General features: G+C 38.3%; 1 protein-coding gene across 1 annotated transcript in view; it reads left to right on the top strand.

Moving 5' to 3' along the window:
• ARHGAP15 (Rho GTPase activating protein 15) overlaps positions 1–16,634 on the top strand; it is a 340,067-nt gene extending 323,433 nt beyond the window's left edge. The window contains exon 14 of the mRNA XM_080620957.1: positions 15,471–16,634. Within this exon, the coding sequence (XP_080477083.1) occupies positions 15,471–15,654 (184 nt within the window). The 3' untranslated portion in view covers positions 15,655–16,634. The remainder of the gene's footprint in view (positions 1–15,470) is intronic.
• Positions 16,635–21,353: the final 4,719 nt, after the last annotated feature.

The following is a 21,353-nucleotide window of genomic DNA, read 5'->3' on the forward strand; positions in this document are numbered from 1 at the left end:
GTGCATTGCCAGTGCAATCTGACTATGTGTGTTTGCATCCTAGAAAGCCACCCTGTACAAAAATGAGTCTTGCAGCAATTAAGGAACTTTTATCCCACTTTCCCATCTCCCAGAAAGAGTGAACAGCAGGGCTGCAGAAGCCACTTATTGCTGCTTTCCTGCCTTACAGTCTAAACTAAAAAACTAAAAAAACCTAGCCTTTATCTCACTCTAATCTAAGCTCTCGGAGCAGCCCAAGGACTGAGGAGTGCAAATCTGAATTCCATGCTGCATTTACAATTTCCAGTCCACTAGTGCAATTTGGCACAACCTTAGGATTTGGCCCATAGTGTTTGCCACCCACCTTTTATTCTTCCCATATTTTATACTTTGTGAATAGTCTCAGTTACATAATACCAGTGACAATTTGTTTATGGCAAGGATTAGAGTCACTGGTTTATGATTACATTCAAACTTTAAACCACATTTTGACATCTAAGGTTCATCTTGCATTCTCATATATTATATACAATGATGGTTTGTATTCCAGTAAGTGGGGGATCTTTATAAATAACACAACTTCTTTTGTCTGAAGAGATTTGAATACATTTGTCTGATCTACTGTTTTTGTAGTAGCTAGAATATAATTTGAATATATTAATATTTTCAGCAACTGTGCTCAGGGAGCCCAGTTAATAACTTATGCATGGATATATAGATACACTTCAGACAGAGGTAATGTTTTTAGCCCTTATGTTGGTAATACTTAGAAACATACAATGAAAGAGCCTGTTCTTTCCTCCTCTTTGTTGTGGGTATGCGTTGTGATGGTATGGAGCCAGTGTTCTTTCTGTTGTCTACACAGCCTGGATTCAATAAGCAGTTATATATGCATATTATGACAATGTGGTCAAGGAAACCAGTTTTTTTTTTTTACTACACCTTCATGTGCCTGTACAGTATAAAATCTGGTATTTATTTTTCTTGTCCTCATTCAATATGTTAACAAAATCATAATTTGATACAGGTTATGTTCACTTTATAATTAAAATTATAGACTTAGATGAAACAACAGCAAGATATTGCTGAATGGAAAATATTTATCTTTTTGCACATTACGCATTATGGTGCAATGTAAAATCATAAATCTGTGGAGCAGCTAACTCCAGCCAAGTGTACGACAATTTGCTTCTTCCTCTGATCCACAAGATGCAACCAGTTACCACCTCTAAGTTGAGGGTTTCTAATCCCATCTCAGCTTCACATACCTGCCACTTCCTGTCCAGAGCTTTGCTGTGGTCTTCCAAAAGAAAATCCCTTCCCATAGAGATGAGACAAGAAAAGGGAATTCAGAGAATTTCTGTATTTTTTTCAGATCCTAGCAATCCCTCTCCCGTAGCTCTCCTAGTACCTTCATGGACAAAGCGCAAACTTTTTGCACCATGTTCTCTGTGTCAGCACTAGACTCAGCCTCACCAAACTACTTCAGTATAGCACTTCATATGCCTTGAAACTGTTCCCACTTCCCATATAATTGCCACCTACATTGCCAAGTCCAGGCCTTCACCAAACACTATCAACAATCTTGGAGACCCTAGTAGTGTTCGGCATATGGGACAACACTATAGCACATGGAAGCTTTCCAGTAAATAAAGTTTACTGTGAACATCAGTTTGTCTGTCTTCAAACTTACAGCCCAGACATGGTTTTCAGTGGAAGTGTGGCAGCAGTAGTAGCAGGCAACTTAAGACCACCTCCTAGGACAACCCAGATGTTTCCATATCTGGATAACTGTCTCATAAAACTGTCATCAAAAGAATGAATTTTACGTTCTTTCAGAGCATCTAGCCCATGAAAGTCATTGCAGCTGCTATGGACTCAGTGTCTGCCCTGACATAGAAATCTCAGATTTCAAACCTTGATGAATACATTTTGAAACTCACCTGACTGTTATGGTGAGGAATGTTTAACCTTTCTGAGTTACGTGCTAACAGGTTTTCATTACCTTTCATATTAAATTACATTTATGGATATTTGCTTCTGAAACAACAATATTTGCTTCCTAAAGAGGTGCTTTCTCTGCTTGTAAATTCATTTACAGGCATTCTCTTAAGGTTAGATATTTTCTGCTGTATGGGAAGATAAATGCAGCACCAACAAAAAAAAAAGTGTCCCGAATTTAGTCTGAGAGACAGACAGCACAGTGTTAGTGGCCTGCAGGAGTTCTAGACAACGCAAAAAATCATATGCAAGGCATTTAAGCTTCATCTCCAAGAACTACCTCCAATTACTCCTCCTATATAACATCAATAAGCAAGGACATATAAGGACAGGCCCATCTGGCAGGTAGGTGCTATTGAAAATGTTTCTCTGTAACTCTGTTAGATGCATTGAGGCATTTACTCAGTTCAGCTGTGACTGAAAGATTTGATGTCCTGGAAGCTGCTTACTGAATGAGCTGTCCCAAGACTGACAAATATGCCTTGATACCAACAGCAAGATTGTATCTGTTCTTCCTAAATCCTTCAATGGCTGTCAAACCATTGGTTAGGGGGTCTAAAAGACTTGTGTATGTTTTCTCACCAATTTTTCTAACCGTGTATTTTGATCAGGGTCAGACAAAAAGCAGATACTGGCAAGTCTGGTCACTTGAAGCTTCAGAACAAAATGAAACCAAGTTCTGGGAGAGATAGGATTGTCTGTATAGAGAATAAAGACTTTTGTAAAGTGTCCAAGGCAGCTAGACGACAGTCATTTGGGACCAGTGGACTTGTGTGAATGGGTGTTTGACTTAAAAAGGAGAAAATGAGAAAATTTAAAACTAGTTCAAAGTTAAGAAATATTTCAGAACTTGTAGTACTATAAATGGTGTATCTTAGAAGGACAATATATGGAAAATCCTCCACTTCAGGCAGTTCATGCATTTAGTGCAATGGACTATACACGTGCATAAAAAATAAACATCAAGCTAAGGTAAGTGGACAAGACAGACAAAGTGTAAGTAGAAAAGACAATGCTGACACAGTAAACTCATTGCTCAAGGGCAAGTAAAATGTAAATAAGTTTAAAGAAATCAAAGGCTCATGGCACATACTCACTAGTGCATTTAAGAGATGCATTCAACCTTCTCATGTTCAGTATCAGGGCTGAAACAATCGTGATGCTGGGAGGCATGTTAAACCATCTTTCAAATATGATACAAATGCAGTGCATATACATTGCAAAAGTAGCTTGTGGAGAGTTCAGAGCTGAACTTGAAGGAGTAGGAATCCCAGCTGAGGTCAGATCCCATATAAAATCATCTCTGTTGGACAGGCCACTGCAAAATGACTTTCATTTTAAACAAGATGGTGATAATATAGAAATGAGATTTTTATACAATTAATAGGCCATTACTAAAATGGATTTCATAATATAAAAAAAAAATAATTTATGAAGTTATTGTAATGACTGGACTTACTGATCTTAAAGGTCTTTTCCAACCTAAACAACGCTATGAAGTTATGATATAGGAACCCATGGAAAACAAAAACTTTGGTGAAAGTTTGTTCTCTGACTTGTGGAATTCTTTGCTTCATTCTCTGGTTTCAACATCAAAAATTACTGTTTGTCTCCATTGTAAGTGTATTTCCAATTACTGAATAATTTATTCATGATGCTGGACCTAAAACTACATGTTGTTAGTGAAACTAAGTTTTTCATGAGAAACTCTAGACTTCACCAGCAAAGATACATTTCTGAGCAGGTCATCTATAGTTTAGCACCCCAGGTTGAAATTCCAGCCAGTTGCCACTTTTTGGCTTTAAATCAGAAAATAAACCCGTCATATTCAGAGCTGAGTTATTCGCTGTCAACTGGATTATGGTAGCACAAAAGGGCTATAATTAAAAGCTGCAAGAGGTTATAGATTGAACATAGTCAAAAGTAGTAATTCCACTTAGTAAAAGTAGATATCATCCAAAATTAGAAAAGTTTATCTTATATAAGATGAAATTCTGACTCCATTCTTGCTTCCAGTCACTGGGAGTTCTTCTCAGTGACTTTAACAATAATCAAAATTTCACTCACTGTCGAGAGAAATGATGCAAAGGGTGTGATGAAGTGAAAGTTAAGATAACTGCTGACCTGGGGCTTCCAAAGTACATTTTCTGAGCACAAACTGCTGTCAAACTCAGTGTTTTCCTGACATAGCAATGCAGACAGCACTTCTGGTGGCCAACGGTATAAAACTGTGCTAGTGTAGTATATCTAGGATGTTCAATAAGAATCACTTTGCTGCAATTGCTGAAGTTCTCATTGTATATCATCCTGTGGGCCATGCTGGAACTAGACTACTTAAACACAGCGGGGTATAGTTTGTAAGAAGCTATTTCAGAAAGCTGTAACATTGCTGAGTTTCAGGGCCAGTGCTGACATCCTTTCACCTGAGCAGCAATTTTGAAAGACAGGTAGAGATTACCAAAAGAAAGACCGTAATAGTGGCTGGCAGATGCACTCAGTTTACTGGGAGAAGAAGGATTGTATTATAATACTGAGTCTCATCATCCTATTTTTCTTACCATTATTCCTGAACCCAAGAATGCAATTTATGTGCATCTGTGAATGAGGATTCATAGGGTCACCTGCATGCTTACCATATACCTTCTGCTTTCGGTGTGCTGTAGAAGGGTGGTTTCTTTCACTAAGAAAAAAATCAGCTGTGTTACCAACAAAACTGGTGGCTTTTTTTTTTTTCCCCATGTATTTTTTGTTTATCCATCACTAAGTATGTCAAAGCCTTGGTGTCCTTATCAGAAAACGATGCTGTTAATAACATTAATCCACCTTTATTAAGAGCCTTTAGCTCTATGGAGGAATACCAAATATTAGTAAGACAAAGGCAAGAGGATAATAAGAAAATGTGTTTTTTCCCTTGCTGACCTAGTTTCTAACCTCACTTTAAAATCTTCAATTGATTTTAATTATGCTTAATCTAAAACTAAGCTTACAAATCTAGCAAACTTAAGGTCTGTTTTTAAGTGAATTTTCTCACCTGTCAGAGTTCCTCAAGCTTTCTGTGCTACAGTTAGAAGTTTATTTCCAGCCCAGATACAAAGTTGAAACAGCTCCCTGCCTGTAGAAAGCATCCAGCACCAGTACTGTACAATGCATGAGTTCAAACACTACCTTGATCAAATCAAGCCTGTGTACAGTGTTCTTCACAGAACAATTGCAGCTCTTTTCCCATCAGCGATAGCCAGAGGCAGTAATAAGGGTGAACGATATCTATCATGAAAAGTCCAGTGTCAATGTGTTCCTCCAATTTATTTACTGACCTTCAATGCAACAGCCATACTCCTGACCCTCATGAGATGAAGCCTAAGGGGAAATGGCACTGAGCACCAATTCCATATCCTGTTGTTCTGTGGTCTAAATTAAGTGCTAATTAATTACCACTGGCATCTTTGGCATTGCCTGTCAAATTGGATTTAGGATATCCTTTTGCTGTTTAAACAAATAGCCCTACTTCTAAAGCTAAAATCCCAAGTGTTAGTATTTTCGTTACTTTTAAATTTTTATTTAAAAAATCAGCAAGTATATCCATGGATTTTGCAGGTAGAATTCACATAAAAGAAACAGAAATTGATATTGTCAATTTTGATTAATAGTCTCTCATTAATAAACATCCTGTTATTCAGTTTCCACCTGCAATTGCTGATGTTGCCTGGAATCAATTAACTCATATAATTTGATTTATTTTACAAAGACATTTTTGGATGTGCTGTGCTGATGATAAAAGTTCTATATTTACAATTCTTGATTTAAGGAGATTGTTATCTAACTGCTTTTTATTTTTAATGTTGTAAGAAAATTTAGCTTCAGGCATTCTTGAACAAAGGTATTTAAGCAATTTAAAAAGTTAAAGGTTTATTTATTTAAAACTATCTGTTGTTTTTTGAGCCACACAAGCCACAAAAGCATACAGATCCAGGGCTTCTAACAGGTTGGTCTTTACAATAAACTAGTTGTTCTACAGGGAAAACAAAACAAAACAAAACAAAACAAAACAAAACAAAAAATACCCCCCAAAAAAACCCAGCCAAACCAAACCAAACCAAACCAAAACAGAGACACACACATGAAAAAAAGCCAAACAGAAATAGAACTTTAAAAACAACAAAAAAAAAATTCAGTCAAAGTTACACCACCAGCCAAAATACCAGCCAAAAATACAGTGAAGGCCTCTATGTGTTATATCTGTCTGAACATATATTACTCTATGTAGTCTTACACCACCTTTATCACTCTACTACCCAAATACCTCTAAGAAGCACATTAGCATCTGTCTAACATCTGTCACGGGTGGTTTTGTTCTCCCCCATCCTCTCCCCAAGGGGAGGCTCGTGCTTGCAGTGGCAGTGTGGCTTTTGAAGAGGCATCTGCTCTTTGAGATATATATGCTGATATAGAGCTGTTAGAGAAGGCAGAATGAACGCCTTGTGCACGGAGCTGTAGCCAGAGGAGTCTGAGATGCTCCATAAGGAAGTTTTTGGCCTTCAGTTGACTCTTACCTAGTGGCCGTCCCCGAACAGGTGCATTTCAGACTCAATAGCAACTCACACTGTGATAACATGGACTAGATAGATCTTCTGTTCCTTCCAGTCTTACATTTGCATTCACACACAAAAAAATAAAAAACCAAGCCAAACTGGAAGGACAGAGTGCTGGCCGTCAGTAAATGGAAGAACTTAGCAGGTCACCCCATTGGATCAGTTTTTCAAAGGGAGACCTGGAACTTTTGCAGTAATAAGGAAGTTTTTGTGGAAAGATTTTGAATCCATTTCTTTGACACAAAATGGTTTGGAGTGCAGAACCTGAGCCTCTGTCCACACTGGGCTCTTTAGTGGAGCCACCACATCTTGGAGACTAGCTCCTGCTCTTGCTGTCCATGCCAGTTTGGAACACCGGTGTGCACTCTCTGCCTTTGGAGCTTCTCTGACACAGCAGATGGCCAGAAAAAAACAGTGATCCCAAGACCAAGATGCAGGTACCCCATTACCCTGCTCTCTTCATATAGCCACAGATGAGGGCAGAGGCAGGAGCACAGCTTTCATTGTGCAGAACAACAAGCAGGACTTCACCAAAGCACGTTCCTGAACAAAAACCCTGTAGAGGCCTGAGTCCCTTTAGATAACTAAATGTGCTTTTACATCTTGGCCTCAGTCACCAGACAAATGAAGACTTCCTCTACAAGACAGGCAGTATGTATGGTGTATGTAAACGCAAGAGCACTCACACTCTTCAGAAAGGACGTCATTCAGACAGCAAAGTTCACCCAATAGCAAAAAGATTTTACTTTAAGCTGTTCTCTTATTAAACCAGGCTAAGCCAGAATAAATGCCTTTCTTCAGCTTTTCAGAGTCTATTCTGCCAACTGTGAACTGATGTTCAGAGTTAGTTTAGTTATTATTTTCATTTAGGGCTAGACTCCAAGGCAGTTCATCCATAGCTCATGCTGTGAGATATGCAGGGGATTCCCTGAGGAATCCCATCCTCCAGGTCCCTGTCAGCTGTCCAGGTACTATATATAGCCATCCAACAGTCAGATTTAAATGCTAGTCTGCAGAAGAAGAGAGCATCAAGAGCTCATTCTTATGTCCCAAGAGCAACCGAAGAGAAAGGATTTTTCCCAAAGAGCTGTAATATGAACCCACAGCTGCAGAGCACAGGAAGCCTATGGAGTTTCTGTAGGCCAGGAGCCATGAAGGCTATTTTCAGCAAAAGCAAGCTCTTAAGTATGTCTGAACTATTCCTGACCCCTCTTGCAATGTATCATATGCCATGACCTGGTTTCTCTATTACCAGTCTTGGATAGCTATTGTTTCGAATTCAACCTATGGAACAAAAAAGAATTAAAAATATCTTCACATTTTACTTGGGCAAAAGAAAGTAGTTTTAAACTGTATTAGTCCACTGTGATTCCTGAACTGTGTATATTTGTTGCAGAAGAAACCACATCCACAATAGACAACATCGTAGTGTTTTGAGCCTTCTCTATAAGCATAAACCTCGGGTCATTAGCTACATATGCACAAAGCTCCCGCCCTCACAATATAGTATACACATTTCATAAACAACAGGCTGCAGATTCAACTGATAATGTATGAATTTGCTTACCTTTATCAGCTGGTGAATATCACTGTAATGCAACTGAGCACATTATCCATTAAGCCAGTACATAAATAATAATGAGGTTTAGTTTGCATTCATAAAATATCAAGAATTCAAATTTATTACTACATTTTGAATTTATCCACATTGCAGTGCAATGAATTGAACAGTTTACACAAATAGAGCTTATGGTATCGGGGGCTTACCTCTGATTATTTCCATAAGTATCTCAAGATGAGGTTAAGTAGCATACAGGACCTGCCTTCTTCCTCCATGTCTGGTATATTTTGATGTCTGTCCTAAACTGGCATATCCAGCTGGATATGGATATCTGCAGGACTTTGACCTGTTACAGAAGAACAATTACTGGTTTTTGTGTTTTAAGAGGACTCTCAGAGATGTAGTTGAATTGTCTTTTAAGTACCAAAAATACCTGCTTAGGTTCTTCCTGGAGAACAACTACCATGGCTAAACTGAAATAAATTTACAGCAGAAAATGACATTGCAGTAATGTGCTGGATTTCAGGAAAATATGTGTAACAGGCCTTAAATGGAAAGGAAATATATTGAGAAGAAATCTGATAGTTTATCTGTGCATCATTCTGTACTTGTGCTTCCTTCTTAACACTGAAAAAGCCGTCTGCAAAAGCCCTGCCAAAATGTGCTTATATGCACACAGACATTATCACTTCTCAGGACGGTACATTTTATTATCAGGTTATTTTCCAGTACATTTGGCACAGTTAAGGTAAGTATATTAGCTTTACTTCGAAATAAAGAAAACAAAGTTGTACTGAATGTCTCAGCTATTGTCAAGGAGTTAAGAACTGACAGGAGGTCCAAGTAATCAACCCTGTCTATCATACCGAATTTTCCCCTGGGACACCTCTGCTGATCACACAATGTATCTGACTGGCATGGATGTAAAATTGCTTTCAATATAGATTTTATTTCAAGGTTGGATGATTTCTTCCCAAATGTCTTGTCACTAAAGCAAAGTATGTAATACCTGTTATTTTTTAACTCCTGTGAACCAGCATTTGCAAAGGAGAGGAACATAAAATGTTGAGCTATAAACTGTTCATCATGAGTCAAATTTTAACATGTTCAAATTGACTGGGAGCTCTGCAATAACAAAATTCAGAAAACTGCTGCATAAAAACTGGCCCATAAGAGAGCAGTGGAAAGGCCTGTTAACAGCATTATAGCTGAGGTGAGTTGAAGGCAGCTGAGACATTCTCATGGCCAGGTCCTTAAGCTAGAACATTACATTTGCATATGCCTGTGCATATATAGGAAACAGATATTAGCTAATTTGAGGATAATTACTGGTAAAGTGAATCAATGGGATGTGCAGACTTTGATCCATTAAGGCAGTTCATAGAAACTCACACATCAAATCAGCCTCCTTGTCCATGGTAATGAGCACCTCTGACTGTGACAGTGGTTGCTAGCACAGCTCAGCAAAAGTACAAAACCTACCCCAATGGGTTGTCATGGAATAATCCACTTAAAGAGGAGTCGGTTCCTAATTCTGTGAGATTATTGTTATACCAAGAAGACAGATATCACAAATGCATAATTTTTTCTCCTTTCTGGGCAGTTTTCACTATTCCCATGTATCTTCAATCTTTCTTGGCCTCTGTTTAGATATTGGTTTCTGCCTCCCGTGGGAATGGCTTCCCTAGTTAAATCAAATATTGTTCATAATGCTGGTAAACAGGATTCTGATAAGATCAAAACCTACTTTTATTCCTCTGCCTTCTACTTAATTCAGAGGCGATTTCTACACCTGCCATTCTGGCCCATAATATTTTAGCAAGTGACCTGGTCTTACTCTTCTGATGCCCTAATTTTGTAATGTGTTGCCCTTTAGTCAGTCTATGTTACCAGTTCATGGAAGAGTAGCAGGATTTTATTAGTGAAAATTTACCCTTAGGTATAATTTTAAACGGTAAAAGTGTACTAGGCATGGCTAAAACCAGTTCTTCAAAGAACAGGAATGTCCCTGACATTGAGCAAACTTAAATTTTCATAGGCTGGGAAAGGCTAAGAAAGCAATACTTGGCAGTTCTCAATGCAGGTAGCAGAGGACAGCTCTACACTCAAACTCTCCAGCTTGCTATAAAATGGTGCACTTTCCATGAGGACTTTCCTCCCTAAGTATACTGACTTCTGTATTTTTTTATGTGCACTGAAAATATTAAAATGTTGAGGAATCAGTCAATGTTGAAACACTTTCCCCTCCTCAGCAATTATCACAGTATCACAGTATGCTAAAGATTGGAAGGGACCTCAAAAGATCATCTAGTCCAATCCCCCTGCCGGAGCAGGAACACCTAGATAAGGTTACACAGGAATGTGTCCAGGCGGGTCTTGAATGTCTCCAGAGAAGGAGACTCCACAACCCCCTTGGGCAGCCTGTTCCAGTGTTCCGTCACCCTCACTGAGAAGAAGTTTCCTCTCAAGTTTAAGTGGAACCTCTTGTGTTCCAGTTTGTACCCATTACCCCTTGTCCTATCATTGTTTGCCACTGAGAAGAGCCTGGCTCCATCCTCGTGACACTCACCCTTTATATATTTATATACACTAATAAGGTCACCCCTCAGTCTCCTCTTTTCCAAACTATAGAGACCCAGCTCCCTCAGTCTTTCCTCATAAGGGAGATGCTCCACTCCCTTAATCATTTTAGTTGCCCTGCGCTGGACTCTTTCCTGCAGGTCCCTGTCCTTCTTGAACTGAGGGGCCCAGAACTGGACACAATATTCCAGATGCGATTATTATTATGGCGTAAAAATGAATAAAGAACATTTTCTAACACCTAGTGTCTTTGAAGTAATAATCCAGTGTGCTTTCCAAATGTCAAAATTAATAATGATTTTATTTCGAGAGTTTGAAAAGAGTAGGTTTAATGGAACTAGAGAGTCAGACTCACCATACAATGACCCTCTTAGTTGTAGAGTTGCCCTTCTCTCAGTCACACGCTTTCTAACTTACAGTTGCCTTGGCAACAGCCAAAGCATAAGTTCCAAGTATTTTTGCTTACATATCTGCCACTGACACAGAGCTTTCCTATCATACACTTCTGGTTTAATACGTCATTAATTTCATTACTATTATTAACAAGAATTGTACTTTCTGCTTATCTCCTGACTTGTGATATAAAGGACTGATGTCATTCTTGAAGCGTACTTACTTGGGAAAAAAAAAAATCTTGCGCAGCATAATGCCCAACAATTTCTTTATATGGTTCCAACATGTATGGCATGGGATTATAGATTTTTTCTAAAATAATCTTAAATTGGTCAATCATTGCTCCCTTCATTTGGCCTTGAACAAAAGTCTCTCTGGCATTTTCTTTCACTTTTTGTGTTGTAACGGGTGCATCATTCTTCCTGTTCTTTTTCTTGACAAAAAAAGAATACTTGCCCATTTTACAGGGATTTTCTATTTCAACAACTCAATTTCACCTAAAAACTACAATAACAGCTTTAACTGTACATATTTGGTTTTGGTTTGCGTTGACTTTTGCTTTTGTGGACAGATAAAAAAATAATTACTTATAGAATTTCACTGGTAAATATTTGTAATTTAAAAAGACATAAGGTCCTAAGCTTAAAACTATTTTATTGAGGATGATTGACTTCATTCCTTCTTTCCCTCCAGTATTTTACCATAGATTTTTTAACTACTCAGACTTTCCATGTTTCCAAGTTTGTTTGGCTTATATTTTTTTGATATTATGGTGATCAAAACAAGTATAACTGCATGAATAGATAAAAATATTTTCAAGAGATGTTCTGAATACAAGAATTATTATTCTAGTGTTAAGCTTAGAGGCCCCAAATATACATGGTGTATTTAGTGCCACGTTCTAAAATGATGAACCACAACAGATAGATTGTCCCCTCCATCACCAACACACACCATGGACACCTTCCCTTCCTTCATGTCACACATTCACCTCCTGAGAGGTGAGCAACAGCAGACCATGTGACAGCAATGGTTGGACTCAAACAGGACTTTGTGTGCACAATGGCATCTCCAGGAAAAACAAGGGAAATTCTGATGCAAAAAGATTGCAAACAAGAACAGAGGAATTGGCCATTCATCTTCCATTTTTCTGCGTCCACATACCAAACATAGGATCTCAGCATCTTGCTCCAAATTTTATAGATAAAGGAAGTCAATCCTCCTCTCCCTTCAGTAAACTGAGCTCTGCTACCACTGTTCTTCACCATGGACCATATAGAATCATAGCGTAGTTAGGGTTGGAAAGGACCTTAAGATTATCAAGTTCCAACCCCACTGCCATGGGCAGGGGCTCTACACACTAAAGCATGCCACCCAAGGCCTCATCCAACCTGGCCTTGATCATGGCCAAGGATGGAGCATTCACAACCTCCCTGGGCAACCCATTCCAGTGCTGAACCACCTTCACATTAAAGAATTTCTTCCTTATATCCAATCTAAACGTCCCCTGTTTAAGTTTTAACTCATTACCCCTTGTCCTGTCACTATAGTCCCTGATGAAGAGTACCTCCCCAGCATCCTTAGAGGCTCCCTTCAGATACTGGAAGGCGGCTATGAGGTCTCCATGCAGCCTTCTCTTCTTCAGGCTGAACAGCCCCAACTTTCTCAGCCTATCTTCATATGGGAGGTGCTCCAGTCCCCTGATCATCCTCGTGGCCCTCCTCTGGACTTGTTCCAACAGTTCCATGAACTTTTTATGTTAAGGACACCAGAACTGCACACAATACTCCAAGTGAGGTCTCACAAGAGCAGAGTAGAGGGGCAGGATTACCTCCTTCGACCTGCTGGTCACGCTCGTCTTGATGAAGCCTAGGATACAGTTGGCTTTCTGGGCTGCGAACGCACACTGAAGCCGGCTCATGTTCATTTTCTCATCGACCAACACCCTCAAATCCTTCTCCGCAGGGCTGCTCTGAATCTCTTCTTTGCCCAACCTGTAGCTGTGCCTGGGATTGCTCCGACCCAGGTATACGACCGTGCACTTGGCATGGTTAAACTTCATCAGGTTGGCATCAGCCCACCTCACAAGCGTGTCAAGGTCCCTCTGGATGGCATTCTTTCCCTCTGGTGTACCAACCGAAATACACAGCTTTGTGTCATCAGCAAACTTGCTGAGGGCGCACTCAATCCCACTGTCCATGTCACCGACAAAGATGTTGAACAAGACCGGTCTCAACACTGATCCCTGAGGGGCACCACTCGTTACCGATCTCCAGCCGGACATTGAGCCATTGACCACAACTCTTTGCGTGCGGCTATCCAGCCAGTTCTTTATCCACCAAGTGGTCCACCCATCTTCATCCATGGTCCATTGCCACTTTCTCCGTGCATGGTATTTCTCCTCTAGCTTCATCAATGCTACCCTTTACCAACACCACCTCATTGGAAAACCATAACCGATGTTCAACTGGTGATCTCTAAAGTTACGCAAGATAAATATTTTCTTTTCCCCTGGTGAACTAGCATCTCTACCTGTGCTGATGTCATTTGCAAATACTTGTAGTATTTGTAGCTCAACAGAAGTCAAGTCTCTCTCACAAGGAGGCCCCAAGCTTGATGTATGTGCTTCTACATAAGTGGCATTAAGTAAAACAACCTAGTCACCCCTGTAAAAAAATGTAACAAACATTTTTTTATAATGATAATGTGTGAAAAATGTGTTGTCCATCATAAGCACACACAGTCATTTGCCAACAAAACTACTAACTTTTGAGACTTTCCAAACTCCTAAGAGATGATATGCTAATATTACCCAGAGGAAAGTTGGGTTTTTTGGGGTTTTTTTTGTTTTTTCATTTATAATGAAGACATCGTATTTGAAGAAATTAATAGTTGAGTCAATCTTATTAGTGCCATATGGAGAGTAAATTTTTTTTGCAATGGACACCATAGTTACAAACATAAGGCGGAACTAAGTAATGTTTCCTATTTATAAATGGGGAAAAAAACAAAATGTTGATGTTCAAGGAATGTAGTACACAAGATCAACAGAAATCTACAAGACAATGCTCTTTGCTGTGTAACTCTTGCACTAACATGAAAGAACTTTTTCTTAAGTGACTGAAACAACTATGTCTCTTTAAGTTCTTTCACTTACAGTGTAGCTTGCTGTAAATTCAGCAACAGGTATGGGAAAACAGACTGCTATAATGATTTTTAAATTGCTGTCTGGATTTAAAAAAGATAAATGAGTGACAATGGTGGGAGGGAGAAATCAGAAGTTGTCTTCAACAGTCCATTTGGAATATTTAAAACTAACAGGTTAAGGAAGCATCCATAAATTCAAGCATTTGCATATTAAAGTTACATTTAGTTCACATTCCTTGGTAGAGTTGTGAAATTTATTTATAGAATATGTATCTTCATTTACTAGTCTTTCCAGCCTAGGATATATTAGATATTCTGGGATTGAGGGAAATGGATTTCTACTTAGTTCATACTCACCACTGCAGAGATTTATCTGAAACTGCCTACCTAAACTCCATCCATTAAACCTATATTGTTCTTAGACCAGAATTTTCCATCCTTAATGCCATTCGCACAAGAATATTAAGTCGTGATACAGACATAAGATCAACTTTTAATAATAATAATCTTCCTCTTGTAATTTTGTGTTTAATAAGGACATCAAAGGTTATAATCCTTACCATTATTTTCTAAGTCATCTCATTAAGGTATGTGGTCCCAGTGTCTTTCAAGAAACTCTGTGCCAGGATAAAGTATGCAAAAGTTTTTAGTTATATAAATTTCACAATCCATTTCATACCATGCTAACTTTATTGGATTTAAATTAGCAGAAGGAATGTGTTTCATATGAGCTCTATATTAAGGGACTTATTTTGATTTCCTAACTCTTTCAGTGCTGGAGACCATGTCAAGAGAAGCAAAGAAGCTTCTCCCTGGACCTACCAAAACTGTTGACACCAAAAGTGCTCAATTCCCTTAGCATAAAAAGCAATCCCTATTTTCAGTATCTAAATGTATGAGATCAGAAATTATTGCCTTATAGTACACACACTAACTAATGCTCACTTACCAGAAATCAGCAAATCATGCCCTGATAAGAGAGTACTGGAAATGGGCCTCCAGACCTCCACCCTGCACACATGTTGCTGACGGGAGCTGACTCTCATTTCCTTGTCTGTCAGGTTGACAGAAGTTGTTTCTTCCCTCCTTTTTTCTTTCTCTTTGATAACTAAAAAACCATTGATGTTAGGAAAATCAATAAAAAAGAGCCTCTATATACTGCAACAGTGACTCCTTTGACGTCCCCCTTTTTTTAACCAATTCTTTCCTTTCTTCAACAGGATAGCAGCCAAGGAATCCGTGAATCTTATGTCAACACAAAGCTTAGGAATTGTGTTTGGACCAACACTGCTTAGACCTGAAAAGGAGACAGGGAACATGGCAGTCCACATGCTGTACCAAAATCAGATAGTTGAACTTATGTTGAGCGAGTACAACAAGATCTTCGGCTCTGAGGAAGACTGACAGACAGGGCCTGTTATTGAAAGCATTCACATCTGTCTCGATGTCTAATATTTTTACATTTCTGTAAACATATTTCTGAAATATTTCTTTTTCTTTCAAGTAACAGATGCCTCATTTTGTGAAAACTTAATGATGATTTTGTGTTTAATTTTCAAACATTGGAATAAAAAATATTGTCAACATTTGCCTATATGTATTCTGCATTAACCCTTTGAGAGTTTCATTATGCTAACACTCCAAGTGTCATTTTTTTTTTGCAAGCTGAGCATACAGCATATGGCCAAAGACCATAGAAAATGCTGTTTACCAACATATGCAATGGCACAGAAAGACAAATAATAATTGAGGAGATCTGTGGGAAATGGATTAAGCTATGTATATTAAGAGCAATGAATTAAAACAGTAATACCAGATCATTTGTACCTAATCTGAGTATAATTTACCTTCTTCTTTGGTATATATTGAAAGTTAAAGACATGATAAATAATCAAGTTGCCTACCTCAAGAGTTAAAAAAGAAATTACATTTAATATTTCTAAACAACAACCACAAAATAGAATGTCACTATTTGCATAACAGTGCCTAAAAAAAAAAATTAAAAATGGAACTTTGGTATTTTTACTTAAATGCAGTACATGAAATGAAGACGTTGCATGAGTGCTCATTTTAAAGTAACATCCATTTTGATTCTTCATCACACTGTACATCTGCCTGCTTTCCTCGGCTATCTCATGTTCTGTAGCATTTGCATTGTGCTCCTGAGGATGCTTTATTGGTGAACTACATTAAATTCATCTAGAAAAAACTTTAAAAAAAAAAGCCTTTTTATATGCCCTTAGGATTACTTGGCTAGACTTGAATCAATTTATGCATTTGATGGTTAGTTTCAGTTGTCATGGATAAACAAAAGGGTAACTGTCTAGAATATATCAAATATTGTTTCATTTTGAAATGTATGTTTCCAGCTATGCACATCTCCTACCCTGTTTTGTAAAAGTATTCTGCTGATAAAATGTAGCCTTATGTTTGACAGCTTTTTAATCAAGTTCAAAGAGAATAAATAAAACTAATCCAGTGTGATAAAGAGTCTGTCTGGTTATCGATTTGTTCAGAAAATGAAAAATAAACCATGTAAATAAGATGTGTGAAACAGAGATCTAGAAGCAAATATTTAAAGCAATTAAAGACCCCAAAACATAGGATTAATGCATAGGTCTGCTGTGCATGAGAGATATGTCTTCAGCATCACCTCAGCAGATCATGGATTACTTCAGTTTTTACTTAGCATTGTTTTGCAAACTCCCATCTTACTCGTGAAAGGTTGCTCCTCAGAGCAGTCATTTATGGGAACAAATATATCATCATGCCTGATTGTTAAGTAAGACCAGACTCTTTCATCAGGTGCTAACACAGGCAAAAAATAACACTGAGAAAACATTATAGTTGGCCCCAAGATGTTTTCTGGCTTCATACATGCCTGAAAAAGTCAAACTAAACAGAGGGGTAGTGAACAGTAATTAAAACTAAAACCACAAAACCAAAAAAAAATCTCCCCATATCACAAATATCCAACATAATAATTTCTGAACAAAACTATAATCTTCTGAAGAACCCGAATTCACTTTATTTCCAAAAAAATGTTTTTTGTGTTAATGTCAAGCCATGACTACTTAAACAGTAATGCTTTTCAGCATAGTTGTCTTTAGTGTCTTTTAATAGCAACAGAGGCGCTGTTTATAGCCTGTGGAAGTGACTGGAAGAAAGATAGTCAGAAGTCCAGTCTATTCCTTAATAAAGACCATTCTCACATTATAGTCCCATGGGTGCTCACAGTCATGCTATTGAAGTAATTTCTGCTATTACTGGAAATGAAAAGTTCACTTGTTTCTTGGATCCTGTTGCACTCAGAAGAAAAGATTCTTAATTAATTAGCTAATCTCCTTTTGAGCTGTCTTTGGAGCATGGAGACTCCTTTTTTCTTGTTTTTGAAAGGAAAACAAGGCTTATGAAATGAACTCGTATCTTTCTTAAAATCAGTTGGTTTGGCGGGTTGGGGGGGTGTTGGAATGAAACAAACTATTGGACACATAAGCCTTTCTTTGGTTTTGAAGGGTCCCTTATGTAAATGTTGTACAAATATGCTGACTTGTCTACTGAATGCTTTCTTAAAGACAGAAGCCTGATACGTGGATAGCCAGATTTGGAAGGACTTAAGAGTCTCTCATCAGAGGAGTGTATACATCCAGGTTGTATAGCAGATACCTACTTTTTCTCATCCTGACGACAGAAAGGAATACCCATGCTTCGCTGCCAAGCTGCTCCCTTCCCCAAGAGAACGGTCTTCGCCCTGTCTCCTTTGATATCTATGTTAATTCAGTGGGAAAAATTACTGACTCAACCAAAAAGAGCCAGCCCCACAGCTCCTGCCACCAGCCCCTCAGGGTAGAAAGCAGCTGGACAGAAGACAGTAAGAGTGGGAAAAGAAAAAAAGTTAAAAATATTTGCAAGCCTTAACTGCAGTGGGTTTTTTTTTTCCTCCTGCTCAGGTAGTTTGCAATTTACTAACCAAGCTCAGAGCCCAGGGTTCCAACAGGCTCTCTTTTGTTGCTGGACACATACATTTCTAAGTCCCAGAAGGGTCTTAAAAATGGCCTCCATCCAGCATGAGCAATTCTCTGGGCCTATATCACCACTTCATCGCTCTTCCAACGGTTACTTATAAAAGTATTTGCTATGACTTTGTAAAAGTTTTATTCAAACTTTGCTAAAATTTTAGCAAGTGAAAATTAGACTTGCAGATCTTTTTCTCAGGAGCTAGCTTCAGTTTAAGAAAGACTATAGATACTTTAAGCAAGGATTTACCACTATTCACAATAAATGATCAGAGACAAATATGTCTGAAAATCAGTCTGTTTATCTGCATCTTCTCCCTATACAGAGCATCTTCTACTCAAACCCATGTGGCAAGATAGCTGTCCTAGTTACTGGGATTACTATAAAGGAGAGAGATAGGAAAGAGACCTATAACAGAATTGAAAAGGGCATTTCCAGCTAGAAATACTTCTCATTAAAATAATTTTTTTAAAAAATCAATTTATTGAATCTTAAACTTTTGCAAGAATTGTCAGGATTTAACTCAAGAAATTCAACTGCAAAATAGAATTTCTGAGTAAACAATGAGAAAGACAGTCTGACTTGCTGGGCTACAGCTAAAATAGGACATGTGAACAACCTTGAGCAAATTTTCATCCCTCTTTTTCTTTACACATATATATATATTAAGAGCAACATGCATTTAAATAGTTCTTTAATTCTATGCTAGGACAGCTACAGTGTAGGTAACGTTCAGCCTGTTTTTGTAAGCACCCCATGTTGCAACAACGCCAAAGACTGCCATTCAGCCCAAGGCACTCAAGAAGTTCAGCTAATCAATTACTACATAGCAGTACCATAGGTGAAGTTTGGAAGAGAGCTGGAAAGTCAGTTGGGACCAAAATCACCGCTGTAATCAGGCAGTGTAAAGATTTTACATGGCTAATTCTCAGAAAAGGCTGAAAGACAAGCCTTGGGGAATGCACATATTATCACGGCACAGCAGGTTCACCCACACTGCATTCCTATTTCAGAAAGGAAAGATGGAACATAAGCAAGCAGATGCAAGTCTCAATTGCAAGTTCTGATTTTTGTAGGATGTATAAATGGGGCCCAGGGCAACTCTTGTTTTGGAGAACATGGAACCTTCCCTAGCATTCACTTTAGATTTAAAAAAAAAAAAAACAAAAAAAAACCAAAAAAAAACCAAAAAACAACCCTTGCCTATGGACCAAAGGTAGCAAATTACAAAAATCTCCAGTAAGTGGCCTCCAGTAAGCTGCCTGCTGAGGCTGAGCACACCCAAAGACTTCACTGCTCAAGTGCTACAGCCGTTGCTGACTAGTAGGCTCCACTGAGCAAATGTTTGCAGGATGCTACTAAAGCAGAAATCTCATTCTTGTGCCAATTCACCCTGTGTTATCACAGCAAATGAATATACTCTATAATTACATTTTGCACACTATTTTTACACTCAGCAATTGCATACTTCCAAACATACCTGAAATACTATGGGAATTAATGCCTATTTTTATCTTAGAGATCCTTGTTACAAAGATCTGGTTGCACACTGAATATAAAACATGAGCCCTCACTTTAGTTTTTCACCCAAATCATACACTGAAGTCAAAAAGACCTGCACTCAAGACATGAGAACTGGTGTTCTTGCATCGGTGGTGTGAGAAACTGAGGCACAGAGCCAGCCATGTCAAAAAAGAGCACTGCATTTTAGTGCTAATTTTAGTCAGCTTCATTTTTTGTTGTTTTGTTTGGGTTTTTTTTTTTCCTAGAAACTTTATATTCTGCACCCTTGCTTCCTCTGAATTCACCCATATAATCCAGTATATGGGTTGTTACAGGCACTCAGCGCTGCACATCCCTGCAACTCAAGAGCAGGGTGACCTCAGAGTACATAGGAACTAGTAAAACTTTACCTTCCAGACTTCATCATGGTGAAGTTTGCAGGCTTTCTGAAGTTTACTCTTAAACCCTCAGAGATAATTCAGAAACAGAGGCAACCCACCATCACACAGAAAAGCAGACTGTCTGCACACCTCCAAAAACCAGACACTGTAAAACCTGGGGGGACATCTTACACCTTCAGTAGAAGCTGACAGCATTTTTAACAAGTTTAAGAAGAACTATAAAACACTGCACATTCAGAATGCATGCCAATTAATTACCCCCAAAACACTACCACTTTAGAGCACATTTCATTTAATAAAAGGCACTAATAAATTTCCCTGGATTCTCCTCTACCTGTGTCAAAATACAATTCTTATGCTTATCTCCTATCCATACATTTCTTGGCTTCATGTCTGGGAGACAAAAGGAGCAACTATCTAGACACCAGCAATTTCTATATTGTCTCAAAGCTCAGAAGCATTCAAAGAAGCAGCTCAGAACCTTTTTGAAATCTCTGTTTTCTGTTTGCAATTCTGGGTACATGGAGGTGTGCTCTCTGCTCTGGAAAATGAAAGCAACCATATTAAAAGCAGTTCAACTAGTCCACTGCTCAGCCTCCAGTCTACCCACTGCAGTGCCAAAGGTACAAGAAATCCAATCTTCACATCTAGCTTTCCCACAGTGGATGTTTCTTTGTAGCCCCAGGGAGCAAATGGTTTTAAGTACATGGCTGAAAACCCGGTATACATTTCTACCTTCATGTAGTTTCTGTCACTTTTAATCCATTTTTAATCCTGCCAGGCTCTTTGTCTTAATGGTATCTGATGGATTTCCCAGGTTAATTATGTACCATGTAAGAAAATATTTTACTTGTATTACTTTTAAATTCATTAGCTTTTAGTATTATTGTATAGCACCCCACTTGCTCTTGATTTATGGGAAAGGCTAAATAGGATTGTCTGACTGACCTCTTCTGGCAATTCACTCTCCTATATACTACTAACATATCACCTCTTATCTGTCTCTTAATCAATTTAACTTTCCCTCATGTGGAAGATCTGCCACACCTCTTTAACATGCTCTTTCACTGGATGCTCTGTGTATTCAGTCTGCCCTTTTAAACAAAACCCTAAGTATTCAAAGTGAAAGGATCCTTAATACTTTCATTATTGATCTTTTTTCTTAAAAGAATCAAGTAACAT

This window comes from Psittacula echo, assembly GCF_963264785.1.
Source record: "Psittacula echo genome assembly, chromosome: 6".
Classification (NCBI taxonomy): Eukaryota; Metazoa; Chordata; class Aves; order Psittaciformes; family Psittacidae; genus Psittacula; species Psittacula echo.